At 41.9% G+C, this 24,139-nt stretch overlaps 6 protein-coding genes across 6 annotated transcripts; 3 read left to right on the top strand and 3 right to left on the bottom strand.

Annotated features, from left to right (window-relative positions):
- Window positions 1-218: 218 nt before the first annotated feature.
- LOC129760528 (cytochrome b-c1 complex subunit 6, mitochondrial-like) lies at window positions 219-1,048 on the bottom strand. The gene is made up of 3 exons (XM_055758178.1): window positions 914-1,048; window positions 648-773; window positions 219-580 (listed from the first exon to the last, which is right to left on the bottom strand). The coding sequence occupies exons 2-3, from the start codon at window positions 732-734 to the stop codon at window positions 407-409; spliced, it is 261 nt and encodes an 86-aa protein (XP_055614153.1). The 5' UTR covers window positions 735-773; window positions 914-1,048; the 3' UTR covers window positions 219-406.
- Window positions 1,049-3,324: 2,276 nt separating this feature from the next.
- Window positions 3,325-10,777, top strand: LOC129760522 (histone-lysine N-methyltransferase SETD1). Its single transcript, XM_055758173.1, has 4 exons — window positions 3,325-3,702; window positions 4,516-4,816; window positions 4,887-9,981; window positions 10,063-10,777. Exons 2-4 carry the CDS (start codon window positions 4,518-4,520, stop codon window positions 10,234-10,236), a joined length of 5,568 nt encoding a protein of 1,855 aa, XP_055614148.1. The 5' UTR covers window positions 3,325-3,702; window positions 4,516-4,517; the 3' UTR covers window positions 10,237-10,777.
- A 1,963-nt stretch (window positions 10,778-12,740) lies between these two features.
- LOC129760524 (cytoplasmic 60S subunit biogenesis factor ZNF622) lies at window positions 12,741-14,174 on the top strand. The gene is made up of 2 exons (XM_055758175.1): window positions 12,741-13,629; window positions 13,689-14,174. The coding sequence occupies exons 1-2, from the start codon at window positions 12,856-12,858 to the stop codon at window positions 14,040-14,042; spliced, it is 1,128 nt and encodes a 375-aa protein (XP_055614150.1). The 5' UTR covers window positions 12,741-12,855; the 3' UTR covers window positions 14,043-14,174.
- Window positions 14,175-14,888: 714 nt separating this feature from the next.
- On the bottom strand, window positions 14,889-15,491 carry LOC129760526 (coiled-coil domain-containing protein 115-like). Its single transcript, XM_055758176.1, has one exon. It carries the CDS (start codon window positions 15,401-15,403, stop codon window positions 14,933-14,935), a length of 471 nt encoding a protein of 156 aa, XP_055614151.1. The 5' UTR covers window positions 15,404-15,491; the 3' UTR covers window positions 14,889-14,932.
- On the top strand, window positions 14,926-19,491 carry LOC129760523 (trafficking protein particle complex subunit 10). Its single transcript, XM_055758174.1, has 4 exons — window positions 14,926-15,738; window positions 15,803-17,571; window positions 17,650-19,051; window positions 19,109-19,491. Exons 1-4 carry the CDS (start codon window positions 15,711-15,713, stop codon window positions 19,336-19,338), a joined length of 3,429 nt encoding a protein of 1,142 aa, XP_055614149.1. The 5' UTR covers window positions 14,926-15,710; the 3' UTR covers window positions 19,339-19,491.
- A 434-nt stretch (window positions 19,492-19,925) lies between these two features.
- LOC129760527 (protein claret segregational) lies at window positions 19,926-22,935 on the bottom strand. Its single transcript, XM_055758177.1, has 3 exons — window positions 22,779-22,935; window positions 21,175-22,720; window positions 19,926-20,752 (listed from the first exon to the last, which is right to left on the bottom strand). The coding sequence occupies exons 2-3, from the start codon at window positions 22,708-22,710 to the stop codon at window positions 20,108-20,110; spliced, it is 2,181 nt and encodes a 726-aa protein (XP_055614152.1). The 5' UTR covers window positions 22,711-22,720; window positions 22,779-22,935; the 3' UTR covers window positions 19,926-20,107.
- Between the last annotated feature and the right edge of the window lie 1,204 nt (window positions 22,936-24,139).

Raw genomic sequence — 24,139 nt, forward strand, 5'->3', positions numbered from 1 at the left:
TCAAACATTTAGTAAAACAATTATAAGCAAACAAAAATATTTTTCTTCGTTTGCTTTCAAATCAAATTTTTAATAAATATTTGACCAGCTCTTATCAGTTTTATTAAGAATTCTTATAAAGCTAGATTAAATCGAAAAGAGAGAAAAGCAATCCAAAACACAAATCATAACAATCAAAGAGGCAGAAACAAAATTTCTCTTTCAAATTAGACAATCGATGACAATTTTGTCCTGTTTTGACGAAGTTTTATTGAATATTCACTACAAGACCATTTGAACTGACCAAGACCAATCGTTACATTCAAACCTCAGAAATGTGCTGCTCAACAGTAGTTTAAACAGTGATTTAATCTCGTTTCCTTTCCTCTTAATGAATCCGCATATCCAGCATTTTGGCTGAAAAGATTTACTTCAACTTCGAAAACAGGGTGTTGGTAACGCAGTGGTCCAGTTCGTGCAAATAATCGAACAGTTCTTCAACGCAGGTTTCGGCCGTTTGGGATCGACTATTGACTCGGTCATTGCAAGCCTGGTACTTTTCCCACAGCTGCGGAGCAGTGCCGTGTTCAGCGCATTTTTCCTGATAACAGTAAAAAAGGAAAATAAACGTCATGCCTTATGCAGCTTATGAAATTCCCTGAACATACCCGAAGAACGGCTTGTGGATCAACAATGTCCTCTTCCTGGGCCTTCACGGTGGGGAAGAAAGAACCGAAGAACCGCTTTGCTGCCATCACGCTTGTAATGAAAAAAATCCTCAGGCTTCCGGAAGTCTGCAAATTAAATAAACGCCGAGTTAGTCTTTCGAAAAAGTACACTTTATCAATTCCATGAAGGGCAGTTCCTTGACATCTTAGGACGTAGCCTGAATGAGGAAACTGAATTTATCGTCAATAAATTCGATGAAACTTACGAATTATTTCACTGCTTTCGGGAACTGATGATATAACTTTGAGACTTTTTGCAAGCTGTCACCGCACTCACGCGAGTGATAAACAGAAATACACGAATAGAAGGGAAAACTCTACTCAATGTTTACTGTTAACGCATTTACAAAGAAAAAGCACATGGCGCTATAAAAACACTGAAAAAACCTCAAGCTTCTGATGGATGATGTGTCGTAACCGAGTCGGAATACCAAAAATAAGGATATTGAAATTAATCAAGGAATGTTTAAATATTCCTTTTAAATTAATATAAAACTTTTTAAAATAACTCTACCTGTAATTAAAAAAGGGAACATGTTGCTATAAAAAAAACATCCAGAAAAACTTCAAGCTTCTAAATGCGTCGTAGTCGGTATATAGGAATACCAAATAAGGATATTGAAATTAATCAAGGAATGTTTGAAAACTCATAAATTTACTGCTTCACTTGATAATTCACTTACTAAACATTCACTATGCCGAGGAAATTAAAAATTTCTCGGTATTTTTCTCAAAAACATACATAAGTGCAAGTTGAACGAATCAAAGGATAAAAGAAAACAGACGTTTGAGACAATAGTCCTATTTGCCGCTGGTAGTGTTCGTGATATTATGCTGGTTGTTTCACCAATCCTTTTCAGTTTTGGGACAATTAACCTCAAAAACGACCATGTGTGTCGACCGGCTGTTCGTTTTTTGTACCGAGTGTTTTTAAAGGTTAATTGTCCCGTCTTATCTGTACACGCTCAGCAAGTGTGCGTAAGAAATGTCAAAAACAACTCTATTAATTTCCCCTCCAAGTCCAAGTGACAAATGTTTTTGGACGTATGAACGATTTATGTTTGAAAATGTGGTATGTCGTAAAATTGCAGAAAATAAATCCACTATGTGAAATATATGTGACACAATCAGCTTCGATGGATATTGCGTATTTTTAAGCGTTTTTCTCGGTTCGGTGTTTCTGTTTCATTCGAACAGGAAATTAACATAAAACTTTTTGAAGACTAATAGAGAATTCGTTTTGGTGTGGTGGTGCACCGGGGCACTACCGGTAGTGCACTTTTTGCTGTTTTCATGCTCGTTTTCACGATGAGTAGTCCACTGGTAGTGCACCATAAAGTGGACGGTGGAACACTCTGAAAATATTCGGTGTTGCTTGCGCTCTCACCAATACTATCATGAATTTTGACAGCACATGCTTCCCGTTGTAAACAAATACCAGCTGGTTGGTTTATTTCTATACCGCAAAAATTGCGTTCGAGCTGTTTTTTTCTCTTTATTATCCCGAAACTTGTTCCGGATTCAATACCAGTGCCGTTTCCAACAGAGGCGGAGAATTTCACCTGGATGGCACGTTCCAAAGCAAACAACGCTCCCAAGAAGAAATGTGCCCAGAAGGTTTGCTGCAATCGGTTCCAGGCGATGCCGAAAAAGAGCAGCAAATCCGAGTGCAAAAAGGCCAACCCAAAGATCTGGTGGAATCGCCCAAACCGAAAAGTTTTCTTGTTCGGGAGGGTCCTATAAGTTGGTCTCCACAGCAAGAAGCGTTCAGTTGCATCGAAGCTACTCTGCTTCGAGCTGTGCCTTAGGGTGATGATGCTCGGTTGCGCCAAGTCCCGGATTCCCACCCGTTGCCCTTCAAAAACGGTAGTTCGAGACTACACCCGCATTGGGAGCTTGAATTTCGTTCGTTTCGATCTGTTTGCAAAATTTCCCCCCCGACTTCCGCGATCTGAGTTCGCCAATTTGACTTCCAAGAATTTTTCTTTTGTCATCTGAAAACGGAAATAGGTACTCGAGGTATTTGCGAGGAATAAACGTTCAAAATACCGGAACCTTCAAGCTGGGGTAACTGCAGTCTAGCAGCAGCAAACAGAGACCACCCAGAATCTCCCAGAATCAGCCGGTATTGCAGTTATCATCAGAGCCAGAGGCGAATCTACCAAGCAAAATAAATCTGAAATCTTCACAATTCAACATAATATATAAATTCATGCTAAAATTTTCATATTATTTAAAAGATAATGATCAACTAAAGTAAATTTCATTTCAATTTTCGAAGTCAAACGAAAACAAATACCAGCTGTAATGGATTTTTGACAGCTTGATGTTTTCTGTTGACACTGCCGATTTCACATACACCAACAAAGGTGGGTGCAAAACTCGATTCATGCTCGTTTTCAGCTTGGATGGTGCAACACTTTCGGGTGGTGAAAACAAATACGGTGTAAAATAACTATACCTGTTCAGCATTTTTCTTCGTGTTTTATAGCAGATTAGGGATGCCTGATGAGATGAGAGCTGGAGCGCTCTAATTTTCGCCCAAACTGATGCAGGCGAAATTGAGCGCCGCAAATGCGAGTGCCTGAAAGATGACGGCCACTCACGCATGAAGAAACATCAAAAGTTCGACATCCAAGATAAATTTTGGCTCTGAAAAAGCTGGACCGTTCTATAATCGATTGATTTCCTGGTTAAAGTGGCTCGAAACCAGATCAAATCACCTCGAAAGGATTGGCAATTGTCAGTGCAATCGATTGCGGGTACTGAGATTCGTTTTGGTTTTCGAGCGGCTCCGGTAGATTGAATTCTTTTTCGGGCTTTGGCAAACACGGATCGCTGTTGCTGCTGTTGGATGTTTGCTATCGTTCTTCGCTAGCAGTACGAATGAAGAAAATTCGGAAAACGGAACTTTTGCGGACATCCCGAAAAAACAAGTAACTGGTCCGTGCGGCAACTGCTCGCAGTTAAGAAGTGAAAGCAGTACTTATTTTGGGTAAGTATGAAATAAATAAATAATTATGAATCAAATCTTTACTCGAACGATACGCAACATTCTTGTGTTGATGTTTCTTATGGCAATGTTTAAGGTTAGGATCTAATTCGAAACATTCTTTAGCCATCGATGTTTAGTAATTTCATCATCTTTAGCTAGTACTTACGAAAATTTATCTTATTTCATGCTCGTTGATAACGTTTGAATGCTGAAATAAAATGTTTAAAAATATATGGCCATTGAAGTCTTATGTATTGCTTAAATTTGTTCATGAAAGTTTTGAAAAAAAAACACTCGAATATAAATTAATTTTGAATCAAAACTGGTTTCCAAAATTGTGTATCACTTTTTAACATCGGTTCATTTGAAAAATAAAAAAAATAGAAAAAAATGCGTGATATGCATGTAAACAAACCCTACCTCTCAACCTTTTCTGGTTGTTTTGATTTTCGTAAATATCCAAGTGCTAGTGAGATGAAATTCAAAATGTAAACCGGATGGTCCAACACTTTGACTATCAAAATAAGAGCTTGTAGTGTCATAATCGACTAGGGGAATCGAATAAAAAGGTAAGTTAGCTATCAATCCTTAAAAAAACCAAAGAATTGTATGAAAATTGAACGACAAAAATTTTGTTGGAGTGCCAAAAATAATACTTACCAATTTATCAAAGTACATTTTTTTTCCATTTCCTCTTTGTGAAAATGAATTCTAAGAACGACTATGTTCCGTAAATCAATATCCACCCTTTGACCAAATCAGAGTAAATTGTAGCATGTGAATATGTCCTCTCAACCATGCTTTTCGTTGTAGAAATGAATGGATCTTACGATGGAGGCAAATCCTCCAGTTCATCGTCATCATCGTCATCCGGTGGTGGTGCTGGAACATCGGAAATTCCCGCCAGTGGACAACCCTCGCTATCAAAAGCTCCACGTAATTACAAGCTTATAGCGGACCCTTCCATACACAAAGGAGTACCTACTAAAATCTACAGATACGACGGAATCGTTCCTGGCGATCCAACTTATCCTCCTGTTATCCCAAGGGATCCCAGAAACCCGCTGTCAAGAATTCGGTCAAGAATCGAAGTATGCGATTTAATTGTTCCAAGGTAAGCAGTTCTTTGTTTTATATAATTCCTAAACATGCTACCTTATTTTCATAAACTTGAAATATTTCAGGTTCAAAATTGACCAAAACTACATCGGTGAGCCTCCGGCGATTGAAATTACTATTACCAACCTAAATGACAACATTGATAAGCCTTTTCTTTCCGACCTGTTGGCCAAGTATGGAACCTACACTGAATTGTACATTTACTATCATCCAACAACCCACAAACACCTGGGTGTGGCTCGAATCGTTTTCGAACAAGTACGTTCAGCACGAATCTGCGTGGAAAAACTCAACGGTGTATCGGTGATGGGCAAAGTGTTGAAGGTGTTCAAAGATGCTTTCGGCGAAGAGTGCAAACGCATACTAGAGGATTTGACGGCCGAAAAAAAGAAAACGGATCCACGTCCAGCTCCACCTCAGCCTCCACCGCCTTCGTCATCTTATGGAGCATCGGGCTATACTAAATCCGGCGCAGCTCCTCCTCCACCGCCACTTCCACCGGCTCCGAATACTTCGTCTAGTAGTTACAATCGCAAAGATCGGTTATATGATGAAGATACCTGGGATAGTGAGGATTCATCTTCTCGTCGGAAATCTTCTTCAAAAGCAAATGCTTTGGCCAACGAGGAAGACATGTGGGATACCGGAGAATGTTCCGGTAGCGGAGGAAACAGCTTGGATTCAAGTTACACTCATAAAGAAAAATATTCCAGCTCGGGTTCTAAAGGCAGCAGCAGTCATTACGATGAGCGTGATGATGATAATCGTGGTCGGGACAAGTATTACGATCGTAAAGATGGTCGAGAATGGAGACATCATCACAAGGGTGATCGACGAGACCGGGACCGAGATTGGAGGGAAAAAGAAAAGGAAAGGGAGCGCGATAAAGAGAAGGAAAGGGACCGTGAGAGAGAAAAGGAAAGAGAACGTGAACGGGAGCGAGATCGCGAACGAGAAAGAGAACGTGAACGAGAACGAGATCGTGACCGTGATCGGGAACGTGATCGAGATCGTGACGGCAAATGGGAAAGAGGTGGTCGGGATCGATTCGGCAGGGACAGAGACAACCGACGGCGGCAACAAAAGGGTGGCGAATATTGGGACTCTAGCAGTTACGCGACGAATCCGAATTATCCAACCGGAGGGCGTTATTCTCAATACGATTACTATGGCTATGGAGCGTCCGATTACGGTCATTACGGTTATCCGTTGCCACCCTCGGCACCAAGTTACATGGCTCAAACGCCGTCAACGTCGTGGGCGCCTCCACCTCCACCAGATGAAAAACCTAAAGCACCACCACCGCCTCCAAAGGAAAAGTCAGTTCTAGATGACTCGGACATGTGGGACTTCGGAGATTCCAACGATGCTCCACCGAAACCTCCTGCCACACCACCCCCGATTCCAACAGAACCAATCAAAAGCGAAGGGATCAATGAGGATGATAGTGCTTCTGGTTTAGATTTGGACACTCGAATTGCGCTTATGTTCAAAGATAAAACCTTCGGGGCTGCACCTTTTCTGCAGCTAAGTGATGGTGAAGAAGACGATAAAAAAGAAGAGGGAGAGACGGCTGATAAAACGAAATCTACAGTCAAAAAAGAAATCAAGGAAGAACGTCCACCAAGTCCAGCTGAAGAAGTTTGCATTAAAAAAGAAATCAAACTCGAAGCACCCAAAGAAGAAGGTGCTAGTGACATTTCTTCCACTGACGATGAAATTCTTGCTAAGGAACCTACACCTCCAGCAATAAGCAAACCATTCATGGAAGACATCATAAAACGCGACAATGACCAAATGTCCTTGTCTAGTCTATCATCCACTGAAGGCAAACAGGACGATCTAGCAGCTCCTCCACTACCTTCAGATCCTGTGCCAGATGTTCCACCACCTCCGGCACCGACAGAAGGTTCGTTTTCTTACGTTTATCCTCCCGGAATCGGACCCAGCATGGGCTATCCTCCAGCCCCTCCAGGAACCGATCCTTCGTACTACTACAGTCAATCATATTCTCAAAGTTCGTATCAGCAATATCAACAGTCAGGGTACTACCAAAACAGTTACATGCATCCTTACATGTCCGGATTTTCAGGAGCCTATCCGTATCCTGTACCACCCAATGCAAATGAATACTATCCAGCCGGTAGGAAATATCCGCAAGAAGAAGAACGCTCACGGTCCTATTCCAATTCGCTAAGGGATCGTGAATTGGAGCGTAAAAAGCGAAATCGCTACGACGAAGCAATCTCTGCGGTAATAGATCGTGTAACAGCCGAGTTGAAGCAAATTTTGAAAAAAGATTTCAACAAGAAAATGATTGAAAACACTGCGTACAAAAAATATGAAGCCTGGTGGGATGAGGAAGAGCAAAAAAGTAAGGGGAAGGTAAAGAGTGTTATGAACGATATTACTCCCCTAGTTAACTCCAAAGTAGATAAGGCTCCGGATATCAATCAACTTCTCAACCAAACGTACGATAACTTGGACAGCAATAGCAGCTACATGGGACTGGGCTTACGAGCAACGATTCCAAAAATGCCAAGCTTCCGTAGAATAAGAAAGCAGCCAAGTCCTGTCCCACAGGATGAAGATTCTAGGCGGAGCGATCAGGACGATATGGTACAAGGATCTGATTCCGAAAAAGAAACTGACCTACAAATTCAAAAACCCAAAACACCGCCTCCCTCAAGTTCGTCCACAATTGTTCCTATATCACGAAATTCTTCCAACTCTGCAGTGTCCCGAACGGAGAAACGAAAAAACAGTGCTTCATCCTTCTTCACATCTTCAAGTGAGGAAGAAAGCAGTGCAAGTGATTCGGAAGAAAGTTCCGACTCTGGTTCCATCACCGATGTGGAAATGTATGCCAATAGAAAACAACAACAGTCTTCTTCTAGAGAAAAACGTGAGAAAAGGATATACTCGGATTCCGACAGCGAAGAGGAGTTGGAACAATCTACTAGTAAATTTTCGCTTCCATCTTCCAGCGCTGGGTCGCGTAACAAAACCAAAATTTATTCTGATTCCGATTCCGACGATGTCAGTAAACCTCCCCGTAAAGAAATACTTCCACCAGTTTCAACTGAAAAGGCTCGCAGTCGAAGTCCAGATTCATTGACTCCGAAAGCTCCGAGTACACCGCCGCTTCCACCGCCAGAATCTGCTTCGCGACTTCCACTCGAACAGTTGCATGAAGAACTTTCGCCGGATGCTGACGCAAGTCCTCCACCTCAGCAGCCTCCTAGAACACCAGGGCGCGAATCTCCTAAAAAATCTCTCTATGAACTTGATCGTATCTACAGCGATTCGGAAGAAGAACGCGAATATCAAGAAAAGCGAAGGCGAAAAGCCGAGTATTTGGAACAAATTGAACGCGAATTTCAAGAAGAACAGGCTCGGCTTGCATTGGAGAAAGAAGAACAAGCTAAAGCATTGGCTGAGGCGTCACCGGTTGAAGATTCGAAAAAACCAACAGCCAAAGGTGGTATCCGAAACAAGAAAAATACAACTGTTGTGTTACCCGAGAAAGCTCCTAGTCCTGGCGATCCTATCACTCCAATTTGCAGTCAACCACCACCAACACCTGGAGCAGGTTTACTTGAGACCTGTAACGATCCGTTGAGTGTTGTTGCGACAGCAAGTCCTTCGAAGACTGGTAAAAAGAGAAAAGCAGAAAAACCACCAAAAGTCAAAAAGGCTAAAGCTATTCGAAAAACAAAGGAAACCAATGGCATTGCAGCTAATCTTGAACCACCTTCTTTGGCTACCGATCTGCCTTCTGTGTCGGAAACCGTTTTATGCACTCCGCCAGCCGAAACAGCCATTATTGGTCCTCCAGCACCTTCAGCTATTCATCCACAGTTAAGTTCGTCAGAAGACTTTTTCTCGGCAGAAGAAGAGGCAGCTCGACGAGCCGCCAAAGCATCTCCTGCTTCTTCCGATGGTGGATCCAGCCAAGCTAGTCAAGTTGCATTAGATCATTGCTATTCACTACCGCCATCTGCATCTCCCTCGTCTTCCTCGTCCCATCATCAGTCAGATTCTTCAGCGCCGGTCGCCAAATCTGGCCAGAAATATGCACCCACATCCAACGCCCTCGTGCATGATCACGGGTATACGAACAACGACGATGTTGCAGCTGCACCCGGTACCCCTGGCGCAACCAACCTCAATCCTTCGCAACCGAAACCAGAAACGCCTCTCATCCTTACCCCATCGGCATCATCTGCACTGTCATCTGTCCCATCGTCATCATCTCGTCCAGTAGGGCGACCCAAGAAAGATCCTAGTGCCCCCAAAGGCAAACATAAAAAGAAGGCTGAGAAGTCATCGATCACTGCTCAACTTTCTACCGCTGGCGCTTCTATGTCACAGGCTCTCTTCCCCTACAACGCTTCTTTTACACCGTTGGCCAAGTATCGTGCGCGGGATATTCGAGCAGAAATGTCCATCCTCTATGAATTTCTTACCCGTGGAATCGATACCGAAGATATTCAGTACATCAAACAAAGCTACGAAATGTTGCTAAGTGACGATACCAACAATTACTGGCTGAATGCTACCCATTGGGTTGACCACTGCACAACCGACCGGAACTTCTTGGCACCTCCAACCAAAAAGCGTAAAAAAGATAAAGAATACGTCACGGATATCAAACAGCACTCAACAGGTTCGGCACGAACTCAAGGGTTCTATAAAATTGACCCCCGAGAGAAAGCTAAATACAAATACCATCATCTCAAGGGAACGCCAGCGGCCAACCGTCTTAGCAATTTAGAAACAGTCAAAGCAGCCGCTAAGATGCAAGGTCTATCGCGAGAAGCCCGCTCAAACCAACGACGGTTGTTGACAGCTTTTGGCGCTAGCACAGAATCCGAATTGCTCAAGTTCAATCAGCTGAAATTCCGCAAGAAGCAGTTGAAATTCGCCAAATCGGCTATCCACGACTGGGGACTGTTTGCCATGGAACCGATTGCGGCCGATGAGATGGTTATCGAATATGTCGGTCAAATGGTGCGACCTTCAGTGGCCGACCTGCGAGAAACTAAGTACGAAGCGATCGGCATTGGTAGCTCCTATCTGTTCCGTATCGATATGGAAACGATCATCGATGCCACCAAGTGTGGAAATTTAGCGCGGTTCATCAACCATAGTTGCAATGTGAGTATTTTTTTCAATGTTTTTTGAGTTTAGTCTTAATATCAACAAATTTACTAAATAATCTTTTTTCACACCAAACAGCCAAACTGCTACGCCAAAGTCATCACGATCGAGTCCGAGAAAAAAATCGTCATATATTCAAAACAACCGATCGGAGTGAACGAGGAGATCACCTACGACTACAAGTTCCCCTTGGAAGACGAGAAAATTCCCTGCCTATGCGGTGCACCTGGCTGCCGTGGAACCCTAAATTAGAAACCTGTATGGAAAAAGAACGGAGTTTCGCCTTGCTTATTTCGCTGCGAACACTGTGTGCGTGTATGTGTGCGTCATCGGCATGACGTTGTAAATAAGCTGAAAATAGTTGCCCATTGGCGCGTGATGTTGTAGGTATTCTCAATTGCGTATGTGGAACCAGAATGCTCATTTAGTAATTTAATAATCGGACAAAGGCAGATCAGAGGACAGAAAGAAACTGTGAAACAGAACACTAATAGGAACAATTTAGTACTTTATTGTATGAAAGGATTTTTTTTCTGAAAGAACCTTCCAGTGCCTGAATAGGGTTCTTGACTTGTTTTCTTTTTTCGTGCGGGTTTGGTCTACTTTACAAGCTGTTTTGTATTTTGACCATTAGCACGGTACCGGAAATTGTGATGAACTTAGTACTCTCAGTTGTGCAAAGATTTGTTAAGCGACATTACGGCGTGTTTTATTATAATATGGTATTGATAAGTGGCTCAGAAATGAACCTCCAATAAAAAAAAACCTTTCCATGATAAAAAACAATGAAAATCTTATGTATATCTTAGGTATATCACATTTAAGCAAAGATATTATATTATTATATTTAAGCCTTGATTTTTATATCTGCAACAATTGCAATTATCTTTATTAATTATTATTCACTTGGAACATCCATGCTGATGATATTGATCAACAGCAGCTCGGTAATATCGCAGTTCGTTTACTTGTTATGGAGGCTAATTGTGGTCGACGCCACTTAAATTAGAAGATGAATTTTCTTTAAATTTTCTCATATTATGGCATTTTGTTTCCAATTAACTCCCCCACTTTTCCCCGATTTGCGTGCACTTACCGCTTTTCCTGTCGTCGTCCCTGGAGGGATCTCCTCCGCCTCGGCCTCGCCGGTCCCACTGTGGGCATTCGCCCCGTGTTGATCACGCCTGCTCGACGACACGTCGCCCTTGCAACGATGCGGATGTGTCTACGCGTAGCTGCTTCTCCTTCGGTTGCTGATCGCCCGGAACACTCGCTGATGTGCGCCGGCAATTTTCCAGCTGGAACCGGACCTGAAGATTGCCTGCGAGCGACTCCTCCGATCTTCGCCCGAAAGCGCCACCTATGGGCACTGGTGGTACTGTGTCCTCCTTTTTGGCCACTTTATGCCCGGAGCTTCAATAGTGGAACACAACAGGTGCCAATCCCCCTTCAGGGTCTTCTTCTCCTGGCGCACCGATGGATGCGCACGGCGATTGTTTCGGTTTGCAGCCGCCTTCGCCGCCACCTGAACAACACAACTGGTGCTGTTTTGCTTCAGCAACTCCACGCCACCTGGCGCACTGATGGAATAGCACCGCTGGTGCTGCTGCTTCTGTTTTCGGTTACCCTCTCGCATGCAGCGCCGCCTAGGGTCCAGTAGGGTGCTGCTTCTTCCCCCTTTTCCTGCCGCTCTTCGCACGGAACGACAATCTGCTAGCGCGGGTGGAGCTTCTCCTGCTCACCTCCTGTTTGCTTGACACCGGGAGCACCGATTGGGAACCACTGGTGGTGCTCTTCTTCAAAATTCGACCGCCCTGGAGCACCGAGGAGGAACAACACTGCTGGTGCAAATTCTCCTTCTCGGTTGCTCTTCTCCTGCTGCACCGATGTCGCTGGTCAACCCTGGGAGTCTGCCACTGAGGTCCCAATAGTGATGGTAGATAGGGAACCGTAGATGGAGCAAAAAGCAGATGTGGGAAAAAGGGCCGCCTGCCTGTGCGACCCTTTTGCCGTTCTTTCTTGGCTTCTCCCGGATCAGGATTCCCGGCTGGGGCTACCCTTTTTTAGGCTTGATGCCTTCTCCGTCCTCGAATGGACCGCAGTGGCTGCACGTGGTCTGGCCTGGCTTTTCGCCGTGTAGTGGCTTTGGTTTAGATCCCCGAGGCACACTTCCACGCGGTTTTCTCCCGGGCGACACACACAATTTTTCCCACCACGAACTTGTGTGGTGTGTTGCGGAAACGACAATGCGGTTTTCGGTCGTTTTGTTTTGTTTTGTTTTTTCTTTCGGTTTCTGCACGCTGATTTTAATTTACTCGCTCCTTTTACATGCGGAGTATATTTCACTTATTTTTGGGGTTTTTATTTTATTTTTGTGCACGCTTCCAAAAATCTACATGGGGATGGGTTTTTATTGAGTTAATAATGCCAATTGCTCGTATCATATCAATTTAGGGACTATCAAAGAAAATTATATAAATTCAATTGCAACATACTTTAATATGTCGCCGCGTTTTCAAACCTGTCAAGATGTTCTGTAAATTTTGAAATTTGTATATGATTTTAATACTCAAGTGAAGCCAAGGTTTTTAGAAACACAAATATACACACCTTGAGTGAAACAAGGCTCATGCATGTGTAATATTTTCTTAGCATGTGCAATTTCGGGTTCCCATCAGCTGATATAAAAATAATGATGTAAATATTTTGTGTAAAATTTATTCAAGAATCAAAGTATTTTATCATATCGTGTAGATAATTTTTGATGATTCAGGTTAACGTCAAAATAAATTTCACAACAGAAAACACGTTTTGAAAACATTCTTCATCCTTCATTCTATCGGAAATCATCGTCGGAGTTTTATTGCAACCATGTCCAATGCGGTAAGTTATACCTGTTTAAACTGCAGCGTTCGATTTCAAAATGCTGAAATGCAACGAGAGCATTACAAAACCGATTGGCACAGATACAATCTGAAGCGTAAAATAGCCGAGCTTCCTCCGGTGAATATCGAAGAGTTTGAGAAGCGCATCAAGCAGCAGAAAACTGCCGATGCCGTCGCTCAGGAGGATCAGTCCTTGTACTGCAAGGCGTGCAAGAAATTATTCAAGTCAAAAAACGCTCATGATAACCATCTGAATAGCCGGAAGCACCAGGATAATTTGAAAGCTTTCTTAGAGGGAGATGAAACGGCTAAGCAGGAGGACGTTTCAGTCAAATCGACACGTACGAAAAAAGAGATTGGTACAGATGAGGCAGCTATGGACGAAGATATTGAAGAAGTGGATTCCGACGAATGGGAATCCGAGTGGGACAATCCTATCGAAAAGAACGATTGCCTTTTCTGCCAGAACCATAGCGAGGATCTTATCAAGAACATCAAACACATGAGCGTGGCTCACTCGTTCTTCATTCCGGATGCCGAATTTTGCATAGATGTGGAAGGTCTATTAAACTATCTGGCGGAAAAAGTATGTCGAGATTATATTTGCATTTGGTGCAACGAGAAAGGCCGAACATTCTATTCACTTGATGCTGTGCGGAATCATATGGTAGAGAAGGGTCACTGTAAAATGCTGCACGAAGGAGCTGCGTTGGCTGAATATGTAGACTTCTACGACTACAGTACAAGTTATCCGGATCATGTAAGAACCTTACGCTTTTGAACATTTGACAAAGAAACTAATTATTATCTTACTCTTAGGATGAGAAAATGGATATTGATGAGGAAATCGAGGGTCCCCCAGTTCTGGATGGAGAGGACTTCCAAATGGTGCTGCCATCGGGTGCTATCATCGGTCACCGGTCGCTGTTGCGGTACTACAAGCAGAAGATCAATCCTAACCGAGCAGTGGTGGTTAAAAAGTCTACTCAGAGACTGCACAAGGTGCTGGCCGAATATCGCTCGCTTGGTTGGACCTCAACGCAACAAGAAGCAGTCGCCCGAAATGCGCGTGATATGCACGCCATGAAACGACAGCAGGCCAAACTTATGCAACAGGTTGGCGTCAAAGCTAACAAAATGCAGAAACATTTCCGGGCCCAAGTTATGTTCTAAAGTTCTTTGATGCAATTCGATGTAATTTTTTTTTGAAAATTTAATAAGAGAAATCGATTATGTTTCCCAATATAAATTAATCTTTTCCGTGTACCCAGTGTTTACTGATGTCGCACTTTTTTAATCATAGAATTGTTTGTTAATGCGTTTTTCTTTTATCTACAGATTATCACTCTATTTATCTATGTTATTAGAAGGGGAAGCCGTAATAGTCGCGGCGACTCAACTTTTTGCTTTTATTCTGATTTGGTGGAGGGAGGAAGAACGATTGAGTACATTATCGTAAACGATTTTAAATCTGTGTTTGGTGGTGGCGTCTTATAGCTGTGATTTCGGTAGCTACTTCAGGTTGTCGTCATCCTCGCATGCCTTCTTATGGTGTTTGACGAACCTGTCGTATGGGAGGTTGCTCTATTAAGTAAACGAAGCGAACATTAATAGGGTATATAAGCAAGGGAAAAGTTAGTAGGACTTAACGAGCAAGTCAAACATTGCAACACCTTGTTCTTATCAACGTAAATTTATAAACAGAAAAGAAGAAATGCGCCTAAATGTCAACTATATTGACCCTCTGTCCAAATTTAACGCCATTTTTAGGCAAGGTGCAACTTAAAAAACAAACGCATAAAAATAAATCCTGCGTTTGTTGAAATTTTTCGTCCGAAAATATATGTGCTGCCTACACAAAGGCGCATAATTCATCTGCATTTAATCAATATTCTATGAATTGAGGCGTTTCTCTCCAAATTCATGATGTCCAAAAATAAATTTCACCAGATACATATTTCACAAGACACGTAACAATTTTAATTTTTTTTGTTCTCTTCGACTCAAAAAAAAATGAGCTCAGTTGGATATAAAAAAAAATAGTTTATTATAAATATGCATTCTTATAAATTTATTTTCCTTTCCTTTAGTTGGTCATACGCGAGTAGAACATTTCTTAGCTCCATTTGTACATTGGCACAGTCCACCACGTAGTCCAATGCCTTTCCAAAAGTGGTTCGTGCCTTTTGTAGGGAGGCCGGAACGAGCACTCCGAACCACTTTATGGGATCCGGATAACCGGCTTCCTTATCGACCGGATACTTAACGAGCTGTACTTGTGGATTTCCAACGTCATCGATGGTTTCCTCCAGGGCACTGAGTGGGTTCATTTCCTTGGAATCCTCAGTGGGTAACTGTACAGCTGATACCGAAGTAGGTCCTTTGTAGAATCGTGTTTGGGCCAAGCTCAATTGACCATCGTTTGTGGTACTTTCGATGTAAGTTTTTAGCTTCACTTCTTCCTGTACAAGTTCCAGGGAACGTATCAACAATTTATCCATCAGTTGGCAAATTTCGTCTCGGTCTTCGGTCATTTTTGAAGGTAAAATTTTTATACGATACTCAAGCAACTTTTGATCAGATGATGAAAATATTTCGAGTTCGCAAGTACACTCTAAGATGAATAAACCCAGAGATCAGAATTTTTGTACACGCAACATTTACACAATATTTCAAAGAATTAATTTTACTCAGAATGCAGTTGGTAAAAAATACTTCTCAGTTAGCTTTTCCTTTCTAAATGTGTGATATAAGTTTTTATTTATCAATAATCGTAAATATAGCTGTAATAATTAGAAATCCGTGTTAAATATTTACGTTTCCCCTGAATAATCGTTCAAAATGATGAATTGTAAACCAATTATCACATGTAAGTTTTCTTAATCTATAAATTAATGCTTTTATCAAGCTAATAGCAACTTGTACTGTTTTAGATTCAGGGGATATACGATTGTTCAAGACACTGGAATCACATATAGTGGCTGCCCTCCCGACTGATACGGCCGAGTGGAAGCGCTCCTATGGGCGCCCGGTGAAGAATGTCCGCGTAGGGGGTACCTTCAGGCAGTTTGATGCGGCTGCTCTGGAAAAGTATCGGGATGGATCCTGGAACATCGTAGATCATCCGGTACTCCATATCTACGTGACTGAATGTAGCGACGTGGAAGCTTACCGTGGATCAGTCAAAGAAGAAATTGACCAATGGTTGAAAGTCCTTAACAGTTTCAACGTGGGCGATTGGATGATTCTCCTGGTTGAAACTTTGGATATTAAAAAGTCCAAAAACATTCTTCCGAGGACTACTGTTTTAGACAAGATAAGGCTAGATTTTGCCTCGAAGAATGGAGATCGATGCCTATCGGTACTGAACTCAACAAAGTTTGAAATGAAGGCAACGGAGTCATTCCGTTGTTTATTGCAGAGGATCCGACACCTGATGCTGACGGGATATAACAAGAATATTGTAAAATATGAAGAACTGATTCGATCCAATCGGGAAAATCGAATCCAAGAGAACTGGAACTTCATAGATTATTTTTTGCTCCAGGAACAGTTAGCATTTGTCCTAGAAATGCTGGGTCAGTATTCAGAAGCATTGGTGCAGTATGATGAATTGGATGCACTTTTTTCACAATTTATTCTAAACTCGGTATACGGTGAAAAGCAAAAATGGTTGAACATATTCGATCAACCGCTGTATGCCTTTCACGGCATATCCCTTAATCCGATCAAAATGCAAGAAACGCGGAACAAGATTATCAGCCAATCAGTCAATCTGCTGGAATTCAGAAGTTATCTTTTCGAACGGCAATGCTTGTTGTTGAATGCGAATGGCAAGCCGTGGGAAATAGCAGAACGTCTTTTACCATTCCTTTTCTCAACGCTAAGAGAAATAGAAGCCTTGAAACTTGAAACTCCCGAAGGAGCCCTCGCATGCTGGGAGTTCGTGTGTGCCCTCGAAGTATTGAACCTTTGTGATCAGGTTCAGGAATCGAAGGATATACACAAATGCTCGCAATTCTCCGCACCGATATGGAATCTGACTAAGGACAAATTATACAGCCTTGGCAAGCAATGTGGCTTACTACCGGGCTTCACCCCGACTTCCGAACAGCTTCATACTGTTGTGCATCTATCAGCAGGTATGGGTGATGCCATCCCAGAAAGCAAAAGCCCATCCCGGCTTGATGCGGATACAAGCGATAAAAGACCAAACTCACCTGGACGCAAGCCAAAAAAATCGGCAACCGATAGTCTGAAAGAAGCTCTGGGTTCGAATCAGGCGTTTACAAAGCTCTATCTGGAACTGAGTGAATTGGCCATCAGCACATACAAGCACGTATCCCGATTGCGTTCGGCACGTTTGGTTGGTTTGGGCTTAGGAAATTTCTATATTACACTTAATGAACCCCAAAAGGCAATTGTTTTCTTCACGGATCTACTGCGGGAGTTGAAAAACGAAAATTGGCACTACCTTGCCAGCCAGACTTTGCTGGAAATGGCCTCCTGCTACCGCAAAATGCAAGATACCATAAACTACGCCAAAACGTGTAGTGCCATTTCATGCTGTTTGGATTTGGAAACAATGGTCCGAACGTTCTACTTTGACGAGTTTCTGAAATCCGTCGAAGTGCTCAAAGACGAACGAAAATTCAATATCGATACGCTCGATGTAATTGCTGTTTTGGAGGATCACTTCAAGGTGAGTTTTTTTGTTATGAAAATTACGCTTCTCATGATTTATAAAACATTTAACCTACATTCTTTCATTTCATTGCAGATAATCGAAATAACAGTAGCAGAAAAAAGTATCGTACAAGATGACACAATCCTAGTTACGGTCAAGATCGAAAGTCACTTTCCCCGAGAAAATTGTTGTCCCCGAGTGTCTCTTTCCTTTGAGATGGAACCCAAAAGCTCAACAGATTCACCTTCGAGTCAAGTTGTGATGCCGACAACGGTGGACAGTTTGGCTGTTTTACCAATCAGTGTTCATTTGGACTACAAACAGGATCATACATTGAGCTGTGCTTCGGTAGCCTGTGATAACAAAATCAAACAACCGGTTCGAAGGACCAGTAGTACTAGAAGGAAGATTTCTCCCACCCAAAGAAGTGATTTTACCAATTGTGTTAGTAGCGAAGAAATCCAGTTGCAGCCCGGAATGAACGTCGTAAAGTTGAGCGCAAAGGCCAAACGGGTGGGAACTTGGTGTTTCAAGCAACTGGCCGTCCAAATCGATGGTGTTGAATTTCTGTCCGAAAGTTTACCTTCAAAGCTGTCTAACTTCGAAATTATTACCAAATCATCCTCGGCGGTTTTGAATTTCATGAACCTAATAGCTGGAGTAGAACAACCGGTCAAAATGATTATCTCTGGTGGTAGTTTCCGCTTCCCTAAAGACGCTGCTATCACGTTAAAGTCATCAAAAAATTTGAAGTTGCGAGTAGCAGCAACAGATGATGGTGCAGCAAAAACTACTTTCGAACGTGAACTAGTGGTTCGTTTGTCAGATTTTAAATCCTTCGAAGAAAGAACAATCTGCTTGGACGCACTGTGTGATTTACCAGGACGCAGGGAGGAGAAACCAATAGAACAGAAAGTTACACTTCAGGTGCCATGGAGCAGGAATGACATTCAAATTCCACTTCATTTTCTTCCTGCCCTAACAGCATCCTGTCGGCTACATTCTTCAGGATCAAGAAAATTCCTGCAAGTTATCCTCAAAGGCGTCAGTGATCATAAGCTCGTATTAAAAGATGCTTCAATGTCTTGCGCGGCCGAAGGAGTAACTATTATTGATATTAATCCTAAGTCACAGAACGAGATTGTTATGAGTAAAAACTTGTCTATCTCGTACCTGTACGAGATTCAAGTTGAGGCCTTGAAGGCAGAAAATGAGCTTCCAGTCATTCACGTAGACTTTCGAATGAAATTCGCTGATGTTAATCTCCTTGAACCTGAACGATACTTCATTCCGTACTCAGTAACATTCGACGTAATGGACTACACAACATTGTTTACAATATGCGCCAAAATTGAACCATCGGAATTGTGTAGAGTCAACTCGGTGTGTCACTTGAACTTGCGCATTTCAAAGGTTCATGCCAATCCGTTCAACGATCTCATGTACGAAGTTCTGGCTGATCAGAACATGTGGGTCGTTGTCGGAAGAACAGCGGGTAAGTGTTTGTCCATTTTTAAAAACAAAATATTTTTATCAATCAATTTTGTTCTAGGTGTCATTTCAATGGAAGAAGTCGACAGTCACAGTATTACGTTGGATGTTTTGCCACTGACGGCTGGCTTCCTGCCCTTGCCTAACATTCGCCTGTCCAAATACATCTGGACGAACAAATCAAAGACCGATGCACATCCCCGTTTGCAACCGTTTCCTCCAGGACAAATTTACAACTCCACCAAGAGCATGCAGATACATGTTCTGGCAAGCAGCAACGCTGAAGCATAAGAAAATGACAAGAAAGCAGCACATTTGACTATTATTCGTTCTTGCATAAATTTCCAAAAGTATATCTGAGTAACAATGAGAGTTTATTTATATTTATTAAATATTGAACCTTAATTATATTCCCGAAAATAAATATACTTATAATCCATAAAATTCCGTATCAAGCGGTATGCGCAGTTTTCTATTAAATTTCCGTGCAAAATACGCATTATGTTTAGTCTCCCAACCCTCACTACGCCACTGTTTACGGATCCTTCCCTTTGAACTTCAAAGTTTGAAGGCTGCATGACCAAATTACCAAACTTCTGCTAAGTGATTCCGCTATACACCGCTAGGTGTTACTCGTTCAAAATTAAGTTATGCTTCTAGCGATGCACAACAATCATACTAGAAGCTAGGCATAAGGTTGTTTGTTTGTTTTGTTGTTTTACTTGGGATTTTAAGCCTCTTGGGTTTATTCATCCCATAAAAGGGCATAAGGTTAACAAACAGAATGAGTAAGTGCCTGTCTACATCACCTACATGTAACTCGTTTTGTCATCATCTACGAATTTTCTTTTCAAACTAAACTGAACTTCACCAAAAGGTTTAAAATGTACATATTTATTAAAAATTTCAAACAAAGATATTAGTATTTGGTTATAGTTCTAAAAATCTGCATTGAACAATCAAGTTAAGTTAAATAGCATATAAAGAGCGTATGATATTTCCAAAATATGACCTGAACTGAATCTATCTCAACCTCTTAACACGAAAACGAACAATCCCTTCAAAACACATTTGAGTTGTTAAGGATTTTGTTCTTTCGTACTTTTTGCAGCTTACACGAGTTTACCTGGGATGCAAATCGAAGAGATTTAACCGTTTCACTGAAGCAGTCCTGGAACGGGGCAACATTGACAAACATAAGTGTTTTGGAATTTCCCCCGAGGCTGGGCATCAGTAGATGTGTCAATTTCGAGTTCCTGTACGGAATGTGTTCATTCTTTTGCACCAAAGACAGGATAACGTTGCTCAGCTCACTCAGTGACCGGTTGATGTTTTTGGTCTCGTCCATTCGGGTGCTGGTTTTGGGACTTTCCGATCCGGCCAAATCAACCAAATTGATTGAACCAACGCTCAATTCTCCTTTCTCTTGGTGGGTACCAATAAGCTGAACTTTTGTGACGGCATGCGATCGGGATGATCGTTCGTTTCCAACGGTAGCAGCTGTTGCACGGTTCGATTTCGCGATTCCCATTAGCTGTCTAAGTTGATTTTTTGTCCGAACAGTTTCTTCGATGATATTAGATACATAGACTTCGGTTTTATTCTTTGCATTGGCCATGCGAATTTCCAAGTCCTTCGTCGTACCCGAACAGTCGAGCAAATCGTACAGAATTTCGTTGTAAATTTCCAAAAAGTTTACCCGAATCTGTAAGAGACGTCAAAACGATCCTAATGTTTAATTATTTTGGTCTTAATGAGCTTAATAATATTTTGCAAACATATCATTTAGAGTAAAAAGTGCTTACCTTTAAAACCAAAATATTGTAAAAACGTAAAATGCATTTGTACTTGGAAAAACAATGGCACATAAATATTCGTTAGGGCATGTTCCACCAGTTTGGAAACTGAAAACAGTTTTTTTAAAGTAGATTTCAGAAATACCGAAAGAAATACCAATGTTGAAAACTAAAATAACATTTCAAACGCAACCTTGAGGTTGTTAACTGTTTTAAGTTTAAACTATTCTTTTACAAATTGAAAAAATAAATTTGTAACAGCTTAATGAGTTTTCAGACTTGCATGCTCGACTGAAACGAATATTTATTGACACATAGATTTCGAACTTACCTCATACTCCCACCCGAGCCGTTTGTAATCTTCGATGGAATTGAAGATCAAATCAACCGTCCGTGGAATCACCCCCAAGCACTCAGGCACGCCGTCCATAGTGTAGGTCTTGCCGCTTCCGGTTTGTCCATACGCAAAGATGCACACATTGTACCCATCGAGGGCGGACTGGATGAGTGGCGCTACATTCTCAAAGATATCATCCTGGGACGTACGCGAATGGAACACATGATCGAAGCTGAATTCCATCCGCTTGCTACTGCCGTCTGTGGCAACAATTTCAAGTGATTGCTCGTCCAGGTATTTCCACTGGCACTCGAGGCGTTCCAGCTCACTTGACAATGGTGGACGCACGCGACAGAACACCCGGATGTTGCCTCGCAAATCCATCACCGCATTGTGTAGGTCCTTTCGTTCTAGGTTTGCCTTAAACAGCATTTCCGTCTTCTTTTCGTTATCCTGTAGAAGGGTCTCATTCTGTTGTTCGAGAGCAAATGTTTTTTCACGAATTGTCCGAAGAAGTTCGCGAAGTTCGCACCTTTCTTTATCTGCTTCGTTGAATTCTTTTTTGAATAGGTGTAACTCCGCTTCAATTTCGGTAAGGTTAGCTTGCAGGGATGCGTTCTTCAGTTTGAGATTATCGTTCTCGATATTGGTCATTTCGTGTTCCTGTTGAAGTTGTTTATGTTCTTGTTTGAGTTGATTCAGTTCGTTAACGCATTCGTCGTATTTCTGTGGCAGAGTTTCTAGTTCAGTGTTAGCTTGTCGTAAATTTTCAAATCGCTCTTTCAAAACTTGATGTTTTTCCAGCAGATCGTTGAAGCGAGCCTTATAATCGTAAGGTGGAATACGTTTACTTATGATCTTTTTTCCGGCCCCTCCCGTGGAAGAGGTACTAGAGGTGCTGGAGTTTGCCGAAGCCGTTTTAGTCAATGGGGGCCTCGAAGTAGATTTGTTAATTGTAGTTATTGGCCTCTTTGAAATTGTATTTGGTTTGACTACATTAGCCGCTGGTTTTGTTGCATAAACTTTGGAAGTGGCAGATGTCACAATGTTAACTTTTGTGATCTTAGCAGGAAGTGTGTGTTTATTCATGGTTGATAGTTGCCTTTTCAACTGGGTATTCTGATCTCCGCCAGCTGCACTGTTTGATTTATGCGCGTTGACTATCTTCATGGCAATGTCTCCGGTTGATATACTTCTTCGAAGGTTTGATGGTTTAAAAACCTGTTTTGGCTGCTGAGAACTAGAGCCTGAATTTAGGAATTTGATTGACGGGATGGATTCCAGACTTGGTTCAAATTTTGGTCTATGAAAATTCGGCCTGCTGAGATCCGTTGCCGATCGACTACGGCGCAGTCTACCGCGGTTCAAAATGGCCACATTAACCAATTCCGGAGAGGCAGCTCGTTTACCGTAGTAATCCAGCTCATTCGTAATATTCGACATGTCTGTGAGAGGCAAACGGGCATTTCCAGGCAAACTAAGAGGGCCTGGCTTTCGCAACAACGACGGTTTCGGTATTTTCGATTCCATTTTTCTATAACTACAGAATGATCTTAACAGAATAAATAAATATTTACAATTTATATCCTTTTCCTCACCATTTACGAGTCACTTTCAACACTATTCTCAAAAGTTCCAACAGCTGAAGTTGTTAATTTGCGCAAAAATACTGAACTGTTTTTAATAACCGTTTATTTCTGCAGTTGACGCTGATTCTTCAAATGGAATCCCGCACTGGTAACTCACTTTCAACTCAAATTAGAATTTGTAACCGCCACTGCAGTCATTGATACACTGTGCCACCGCATGGCCGGAATCGGCAACTACTCAATTACGTTTGATCATGTACGCGTGACAGAAACAGCAGCACGATTGTTTGGTATTTCCTTTCTCTTTCCGTGAGTGCATGCACGCTCTTTTTTTTAAACTAAAAATTAAGTAGTTTTGGTTCAAAACAGCACTTCGGTGGCTTCCCTCAACTTTGAGTTTGACTGGGCAATAGCAAAACTGAGTTCTGATAGGCATACTCATTACTAAGTTCGGCAGCCGAACTCGGATTTATCCTTTTTTTCGAGGGTAGTTGATTTTCAGGGAATTAAAGGATGATTAAAATTGGTTGTACCCGGATATTGCTGTTCCGGTACATTGCATTGCAATTATAGAGCGGTGGAAAGTTTTGACACTTCCGGTCAAAGAAAACTTCCGGATATTACTTCCTAAGGGAAGTAAACAACATCCGGAAGTTTCCGGACATTCCAAGCCGCTCACCATATGATGACAATGACGGACAGAGTTTTACGCTGACACGGTGAACATGCATTTCATTATTCATAGTCTTCCGGTAATTGTTCCGGAACAACAAAATTTTGCGACGTGTTCGTTGGTTGCTGTTCCGGTTCGAACTGAACTCGCTAAGTGTTTTCAGTCCAACAAAGAGAGTTCAATTTTTAGTTCATAAGGTCGAACTCAGCTTTGATCCCTCGCCGAAGGAAAAAAAAGGGATCAATTTTGAGTTCGCAGTTCGAACTCCGTTTTGATCCATCGCAAGGAGGAAAAAAGGGTACTTAACTTTAAGTTCATAGAATCGAACTATGTTTTTAACCTCGGTCATACTTAATTTTGAGTTTAAAAAAAAGAGCGTGTGAATGCTAAAACGAAACACTGAAAGAAAAATTCACTTTAAATTGAAAAAAAAAAGTTAAGCCCTATCGGAGGTGCCAGGTGTCGTAATAAATCAGGATTTGTCCTGACTTTCGGGAATACCGTCCCGATTTTCAAAACTCTAGCGTAACATTTCAAAAGGGCGAAACTGCCAAATGTAAACAAATCGAGTTAACGGTCATTCCGGATGTAAGCGTTTGCACTTTACCTAACAAACGCGGTTTCATCTTAAAATCAGTTAAAACTTTCAAAAAATTGATAAAACTCAATTGGGCGAAACTTCCTGTTGATGCATTTT

This window comes from Uranotaenia lowii, unplaced genomic scaffold (assembly GCF_029784155.1).
Source record: "Uranotaenia lowii strain MFRU-FL unplaced genomic scaffold, ASM2978415v1 HiC_scaffold_643, whole genome shotgun sequence".
Classification (NCBI taxonomy): domain Eukaryota; kingdom Metazoa; phylum Arthropoda; class Insecta; order Diptera; family Culicidae; genus Uranotaenia; species Uranotaenia lowii.

Bases quoted from the DNA above. Each gene is read 5' to 3' on its own strand.
- LOC129760528 (XM_055758178.1), bottom strand. From the start codon at position 734: ATGGCAGCAAAGCGGTTCTTCGGTTCTTTCTTCCCCACCGTGAAGGCC. The intron at 581-647 runs GTATGTTCAGGG...TACTGTTATCAG, and splicing joins ATCCACAAGCCGTTCTTCGG to GAAAAATGCGCTGAACACGG.
- LOC129760522 (XM_055758173.1), top strand. From the start codon at position 4,518: ATGAATGGATCTTACGATGGAGGCAAATCCTCCAGTTCATCGTCATCA. The intron at 4,817-4,886 runs GTAAGCAGTTCT...GAAATATTTCAG, and splicing joins TGCGATTTAATTGTTCCAAG to GTTCAAAATTGACCAAAACT. The intron at 9,982-10,062 runs GTGAGTATTTTT...CACACCAAACAG, and splicing joins TCATCAACCATAGTTGCAAT to CCAAACTGCTACGCCAAAGT.
- LOC129760524 (XM_055758175.1), top strand. From the start codon at position 12,856: ATGTCCAATGCGGTAAGTTATACCTGTTTAAACTGCAGCGTTCGATTT. The intron at 13,630-13,688 runs GTAAGAACCTTA...TCTTACTCTTAG, and splicing joins GTACAAGTTATCCGGATCAT to GATGAGAAAATGGATATTGA.
- LOC129760526 (XM_055758176.1), bottom strand. From the start codon at position 15,403: ATGACCGAAGACCGAGACGAAATTTGCCAACTGATGGATAAATTGTTG.
- LOC129760523 (XM_055758174.1), top strand. From the start codon at position 15,711: ATGATGAATTGTAAACCAATTATCACAT. The intron at 17,572-17,649 runs GTGAGTTTTTTT...ATTTCATTGCAG, and splicing joins TTTTGGAGGATCACTTCAAG to ATAATCGAAATAACAGTAGC. The intron at 19,052-19,108 runs GTAAGTGTTTGT...ATTTTGTTCTAG, and splicing joins CGTTGTCGGAAGAACAGCGG to GTGTCATTTCAATGGAAGAA.
- LOC129760527 (XM_055758177.1), bottom strand. From the start codon at position 22,710: ATGGAATCGAAAATACCGAAACCGTCGTTGTTGCGAAAGCCAGGCCCT. The intron at 20,753-21,174 runs GTAAGTTCGAAA...CGTCTCTTACAG, and splicing joins GGCTCGGGTGGGAGTATGAG to ATTCGGGTAAACTTTTTGGA.